Genomic DNA, 7,889 nt, shown 5'->3' on the forward strand with positions numbered 1-7,889 from the left:
TGTTACACATCACCAAAAAAAGCATTTGTCTTATTGGAAATGGATTTCGTGACAGTGCATAAGGATGGGTGGTATATTCATAATCTCCTAATGTACCCATGGTGACACTGCACCAACACAGCCGTGTGTCTGTGAAGAGAGAATTTCATGGGGCAAGAATATGCACTTCCCCCCTCTTCCCTTCTCCCAAGCTGGAGCTGTTTATACACAGGCAATATTCTGCACACCAAATCAAGCAGCTGTAACATCTTAGGGTTACAAAACAAGAGGAACTGGATCACCTCAACAAATTTTAGTTTACTGTCACCACTCCACCACAGCCGCTGTGAGCACTTTGTGTCAGTTATGCAGAGTCTGGGGAAGTGCAGCTCAAACCGTTCTCTTGGCACTAAGCATTCTCCTCGGCACAAACACTGGGACTAAGAGCAGTTCTGATTGCAGGGACCACTCTATCAATTCATCCTTTATCAAACCCAGCCTGTTAAAGGGCTCTGTGGCATCAGCATCATTTACACCAAAAGAACACACATTTCAGGTAATGCACCTGAAACAAGAGCATCACTGATGCAGGAGAGAAAGCAGTTAGTGGCAGAGCTAACATCAAAATTCTGCAGTGCCAGCCCACACAGGACTTAAAGCCTCATTATCAGAGGGTTCAGACCTCGCCTCTGCCTCAGTCAACAACCAGAAAATCCTTCCTGCAAGGGCTTTTGGTTTGAAAAGGATTCTTTCTGTTAAGCATGTTTTTAATAATTTTTTGATATCTTAAGCTTCATTTACAAACACGCACATTTTGTTCAGGCTCTTTGATACGGCCTCCTAATAAAAACTTAACAAGATGTGCTTGCAAGTGACAGGAAAACCTCTTGGTGGGAGCCAATCTGAGGCCACGGTGGGACACTAAATGCATCTGTGCTGCTGCTTTGCTCTGCACATCTGAACTCATAACTCAATTGTCATGTATGTTCTCCCCTCTGTGCATACTGCATACAGAACCATGTCACCCAAGTCTGTTGAGTGACCCAGCAGTGACCCAGACTGCTCATCTCAGGCCCAGCAGCCACAGGCTGAGGCCTCACAGCCAATAGAATTTGCCATGCATTCCTAAAGCAGTGCAGCTTAACCAAAACACAGCATCAACTCCCCAAAACTGCCTGTGCAAAGGCTGAGATATGGTGCAACCAGTTTGGGCCAAGCTTGCTCCAAAAAATAGGAAGGATGTAAAGGAAACACTACTGCTTCCTTCAGAACAGGTTTTGGATGGCAGCTTGGGTCCCAGGGCAGGAGGAACACACTGCCCTCCTGGCTGACAGCATTAACAGCTAAAAGCCATGAGCACCCTCTGTGCCCACAGTGTGACCCACTCTGGCAAGGACTCTCAGCCAAGTGCTTTTTGTCAGTGGATATTCCTTGATGCATGACTTGGACAGAAGAAACCAAACTGTTTTTGTTGTGAAAACAGAGAGGTGGAGCAGACCAGGATACAGAGTAATTAAAATCTTGAACAAACTTTGTGGGTAAAATGAATGCAGGTTTGCTTAGGCCTCAGCATTTTATGGGCTCCTCATGAAACCCATAGGGATGGGCACAACTCATTTAGTCAGATCCCTGTCTGATTTCTTACTGCTTAGCAAAGTTCTACCTGATTTCCCACTTCCTTCTTAATGGTCGCCAGGAGCTGACAGCAGCAATGTCAATATTCCTGCTTTACTATCTTTGTTTTACATCAGAACAATACCCAGGTACTATCTCCCACACACCTCTGATCAACACACAGCCTTTTAACGGCTCCAAAAACATCCTACAGTCTTCTGGGACTTTATCAGATGCAACAGATTAGACACCTTTATTCACTTCTTCCAGCCCTGAAAGAAAAACCCTACAAAAAAGTTTAAGTGAAGAACCAAAGAAGCTGATGTCTCTATCTGCACATTCTCTTGCAGAAGTACAGCCACTTGCTCCATTCAAAAATACTTCATGAAAACCATCCTCAGGATGGTTTACTTCTGGGTGTTCTCTTGGTACTCTTGTGGGTCAGACTTCATCAGAAAAAAACTTCTTCCAGCTGATGAAATTAACTTCTAGTGAAGTGAAAGTTCCACTGCTGAACAAGAACCGGAAATCAGCTCCAAGCAAAGCATTTATTAAAAATATCCATTCTGCGAACCCTGTTGAGTCCCACAATTTGGGGCTATTTGCAAGTCAATAACATTGGCAACTGCCCCCCTTACGAACCATTAAAAAGAAGAACTTTCCCTCAACTACTTCCCATTGCTGCTGAAAGTCTTTATTTTTTAAAAGTGCTTATTAACTCATGCTTTGACACTAAAAGTAGAAACTGAATGAATTTGATAAGTGCTGACTCCTGCCATTTAAAGTGACTGATCTAAAAACAGAGTGCCCTCCCCACCATCATTTGGACCTGTTAATGACTGGCCTATCATATATCATTCCTTTCTGACACAGTTGATTCATTTGTAGTCTCTTTGGAAGCAGCAATCTCAACCAAAAAATGACATTCTTGTAACTCAAAAGTGGACATTTTCTGTTTCTGCGCAAGAATTAGCAAGGGGTGTTATTAAGCCTTTCCTGTTTAGAGAAAATCAGAACTGGATGCGAAAGGGAAAAACAAACTACAATCAACAAAACCAAAGCCCAAACCAAATAAAATCCCACTGTGTATCTTAAACTCCAGTATAACTATTCCTAGAAATACAGCATTGCTGTGTTGGAAGGAACTTCTGAAGGTCATTTAGTCTAACTCCCTCACTCAAAACAGGGTCAACTACAGCAAGTTGCCCAGCACTGTCTCCAGCTGGGTTTTGAATATCTCCAAGGATGGAGCCTCTTGGGTCAACTTGTTCAAGTATTCAACCACAACCACAGTAAAAAAACCACCACTTCCTCTAAATGGTTATGAAAACTTTCCTGTGTTTCAATTTGAGCCCTTTGCCTCTTGTTCTGTCCCTGGGCACTGCAGAAAAGAGTCTCACCTAGCTTCAATCATTCTTTTTTCCCCCTTAATTTGTTTGAGTAATGCAGCAAAAACATCTCCAACCACAAAGACATTATTTACTGGAACTTTTGTTACCCTTTGTGATTCTGACAACTAATCACAACCAACTGCTTCTATTTTGCAGTTTTCAGTGCTACAGTAGTAGGAGGTTAAAATTTAATGCATTGTCAAAGTCAAATCTCAATTATCTGGAATAACGGAGTGGAGAGAACACATAAAAGTAAAAATGCAGATAAAATACACCCAGATAAGCTATATGAACAGGGAGGACATAAGAAAAATAAGAAAGAAAAGTCAGGGCGCTGATCCCAGAAGAGGCACCGATGCAAAGGGGTCGGCCCAGGACACCTCACTTTAGTGCTGCAAGTGTTGAACCAAGCTCTGGGTGTAGGGCCCAGACCTGCAGCCACTGCCCTCCTGACCCTGGCTGGCTCAGCACTGCAGTCTATCTGCTCTCGTCCATTTGGCTCACTTCCCAACACAGTCTGTAGCCCCCAAATCCTGATCATCCATGTACCAGGCTCCATGTGCACACCAAACCATACTCCAACTAGTTGTCTCCTCTGCCCATTTCTTGACAAAGCCAAGCAGTTATCAAAGTAAACCTGAAGCTGATGGAATCCAGTAGTCCAAGGACTGTATTATGGAAAAAAATACAGACACAAATTCTATAAACGTTCCCCAAAAGCTTCTCAAATGCTGGTGCATTAATCCTACTCCTTTCAAATACTCCTCCAACCTCTCACAGCAGTCCCCACACACACCTGAGGCTTCATGCTTCCCTTCTGTAGATGGTACCATTAGCTTCCTCTTATTTTAGACATTTTGAACTTAAAAGGTACGTGAGTGGGATGACAATTACATCTTCACAAGAGCTGCACGAGGGTTCCAGAGAAGAGCTGGGACAGGTGCTGTGCAGCACAGATGCCAGCAGCCTGCCCCAGGTCCTAGGACCTAGAGTAGCTCTAACACATGCCAGCCCACACTCCAGCCTGTGTGGCATGGTACAGACCTACTCAAAGGACATCTGGATGAAGATCTGGTCCTAGGTCATTATTGGAACAAGTAGTACTGGGTTTTCTGCAGCAGGCACTTTTCCCTGTTCCCAAGTCAGTATTGGGAACCTGCCCCTATTCCTGCCTCCTGCCCCAAATCAGTCATTGCAGCACACACAGATGCTGCCTTGCAGGAAAGGGAATGTGAAATCAAGATCTCTGTGGTGTCAAGTCCACAGGAGTGGAATTTTTCCCCCAGTAATTTCCAGAGCCTTGATTCTGATTCTTCGTCCTTAAAATATTCCACAGGCATGAGGAATAACCTTTACGTTTATGCTTCACCCACATTCCAGGAGACAGAGTAATGAGCTCCCTATCTTTTCCATGTGGATGTAGCAGTCTTCTCCTCCAGAGTTAAATCACTGTGAAGCACTGCTCAGTACCATTAAAGCCCTGCTCAGCCCTGAGTTATCAGCACAGCAGCAGATTGGTGGCTCTCCTATACATATTAAGTAATTTGGGCTGGAAGCTGCCACAGGAAAGCCAGATCTCATTTTAATTTGCATCTAAGATATATATCTGTGGCCTTTGCCTAAAGGTTTGTCACTCTAGCTGAAAGCTTGACAAAGGTCAGAATACTCAACTTTCTGCTTTAAATTCTAATGACAGATGAGAGATACATTTCTTAGCATAAATATTTATATATAAACATACTTTATATATGCATGTATACACCCCCCCCCAATCCTAAAATATCTCAGCATATGTGTAAGTGTAACAAATACTGCCACAGAGTCACAAGTGAATGGAATAGCATACTGTGAGTCTGCCCTGACCCAAGATGTGGATTTGAATAGAAAAAGAAAATTATTTGAGGTAATGGGACCTTGAAATTTTAGCAGTGTTCCTCCTGCACTAAAATAAGCAAGTTAAGATTAATTGGCAATGTAAGCTTCAAGAGATCTCAAGATGGTAAACAAAAGCTAATCTATAAAGTTTAACAGAAAGCACATTATCACTGCACAAAAGCTGAAAAAATATAGTGATTTGAATCATTGTAATTATTCTACTGCATTTATGTTCATTTAATAGAAAATGGGAGATTTAAAATACTCATCTGGTACTTTCCCCTGCACCCAGCAAAGTGCTTTGTGCTTTGCTCACAGACACGTCCACATTTAGAGAACAAATCTGACAAATCAGAAATTGTGCATGACCCACGTACTGACACCACAACAGCAACGCTGTCTCAGGAGTCACAGGAAGGCCAGATGGGGCTCCAGTTAACACCTCTTTGTCCTGTATATAGGTGGTCTTCTGCAGCACTGTGTCAAAAACAGTGCAAAAATGTGTCTGAAGTGCAGCCTTGAAGGACCCCAACAGTTTTATATCATGCAAGCCTTGTTTTTACAGCCTGCTCATACAGAAAGGCACAGGCTGATCTTTACTCACCCCACCTCAAGTAAGGGTGGAGGTCAAACAGCAAAAAATTAGCCCATCAGGCAAGTTCCCTCATGCTTTCAACCCTGGGTGCTGCATACACATCACACATAGAGACTTTGCTTTAAATGTGGCTTTAAAAAGGATCAAGGATCTCACTGTCTTAAAAAGATGCAGCTAAAAACCAAAAGTGAAATAAATCCCTCTTATGCAGAAAGTCACTAATCGGGTAAAGAGAATTCAAAAGACAGTGAACTCCTAAATCTTACCATTTCATGGACAATAATTTGATTTTAAAATTACAATTTGCTCTTAACCAGCTGAGGTCCATGAATCAGAAATTCTTGGCACATGGGCAATTTTTAGTCAATAGGTGGTGGGAACTGGACTGGAAAAGGGATTACGTCCCTTCCATTTTCTTTTACAACCTTACAGAAATCTCCCCCCTGCACTGCACCCCTGCTTTCTCCCACATCCCTTCATATGAGCCCCAAAGCATTAATGTTTAATTCCCTAACAGAAAAGCAAAATAAGGGGCTGCTTGATTAAACATTAAGGATCTTTTCCTCTCTTTATGGAAAATACCTTTGATTTAATGGGAACAATTTGTTAACTGTTTATCTGAAGGTTATCCATTAATTGCTGGCCATGTGATATAGAAGAATTTTTTTTTGCATATGGGGGGGTTGAGTCATGGTGCCATAAAGGCACGTTAATAGTATTTAATATTAAATGCCTGGATTATCTTCTCCCTTTGATAAACCCCTCAAAAGCTAAGAACTTGTACCTAGTCTGCCTGTCTCTGGGACAGCACAGAAAACAGAAGAGGTCCCTCTCATTCACCTTATTTATAAAAGGCCTGATTCTAAACTTCTCTAGAAATATTCTCAGTAGCTTCAAAAACAAAGTGATTATGTGATGCATGCAAAACAATCTGAGAGGAGGAAGCCATGTCCCTAGTCCCAGTGGAGACTTAAATGCAGATTTATTACAGACAAAATTTATTCCATCAAAATCTGTTCTCCACCTCGTGGACTGATCCTTCCCACACTACTATATTGATTTCACTACTGAGGTGCTGCATTAATGAATCAGGCTCTCCATGTCCACTGTACTACTATAAAGGATCACATTTTGTTATATGGACCATAAAATGCAGCAGAGGAAAATAAATCTGCTTTGGTTTTGTATTGCTGCCTGCTTTGGTGCCTGCATTAAATAATATAACCATTATATACTATTTTGTTTCCATTTATAAAGATACAAATGATGGTGCCAATGATGTTCCCATGCACTTATATTCAGAATCAGTTCTTTACCCTTAAGAGTTTGTGGACAGCAAGGGAATTCATTCAGGATTTCACAGTAAATGTAAGGCTTATAAAATTCATCCTCATAGAGAGGTTATTTACTCACATGGTGCATAGAACATGACAAGGGTGTGCTTCTTCTTTTTCAAGGACTCCCTGAAGTCTTCCCCGGCCAGGTGGATAACACTGGTCTGTTTTTCTTCCCATGCAGGCTCAGGTGGAGGTGGTGCTTCTGGACTAGAAAAGATAGACAATGAAATTGGTTTGAAAATGTTTCTGGAAGTAGATAAAGGGACAGCATTGTCTTGGTCATAATTAGCACGAGGGAACTGATGTGAAAAATCCTTCAAGGTGCCTGTACAATAGAAAGACATACTCAATATTTCCAACACCAGGCAACAGCAAAAAAGATGCAAGTTAATTTCTGGAACTCAGATAATTCAAAATATAATTCAAAATAATTAAAATATAATTTAAGTGACTGTAGTTAGGCATATGAGCATAAATGTCAAATAAAGACTTCCTACATTGCATTCAACATCTGGGTGTAAAAAACATTGATACATACCACTGTATCCTCCACAGGCATGAACTGAGAAGAACAGTAAGCAGGTGGAATCTATAGCAAAACTGATATAGAACAGCATCTTCCATTCAAATATCCTTTTTGTACTCTTTATCGCTATCATGCAAACTTCTGTAAAGAATTTCATGACCTTCTCTAGAATTCACATATTAAAGCTAGGATGCAAAAATCAGCATCATTCCACTTGGAATACCGGGGGTGACTGAACCAGAATATTTTACTTTGGTAAAGAGAATGTCAGATTTCAATTATGACTGCACATACTGGCTAGATCAGAGCAATCCCGCACACCTAGGGCATCTCTAACAAAAATTCTGCTATTCACTAGCTCACAGACCTCTCTCAGACTCATTAAATTCATTCCTGCTGTATCTTAAATAGTGATTACTTTATATAAAATCATCAGAATGGTGCCACAGTATAAAGACCTTCATATGTCATCTTGGTAATAAATTAGCTTTTCAGACTTTCCTGACACTTTGAATGACACCATTTTAAGTTGTATCAGGTACATAAAAACCAAGTGGAGAAAAACTGAATTT

General features: G+C 41.3%; 1 protein-coding gene across 1 annotated transcript in view; it reads right to left on the reverse strand.

The window, feature by feature from the left end:
* PDIA5 (protein disulfide isomerase family A member 5) overlaps positions 1–7,889 on the reverse strand; it is a 100,354-nt gene that overhangs the window by 21,592 nt on the left and 70,873 nt on the right. The window contains exon 14 of the mRNA XM_030277144.4: positions 6,868–6,998. Within this exon, the coding sequence (XP_030133004.3) occupies positions 6,868–6,998 (131 nt within the window). The remainder of the gene's footprint in view (positions 1–6,867; positions 6,999–7,889) is intronic.

The sequence above is a fragment of the Taeniopygia guttata genome, chromosome 7 (genome assembly GCF_048771995.1).
Source record: "Taeniopygia guttata chromosome 7, bTaeGut7.mat, whole genome shotgun sequence".
NCBI lineage: Eukaryota > Metazoa > Chordata > Aves > Passeriformes > Estrildidae > Taeniopygia > Taeniopygia guttata.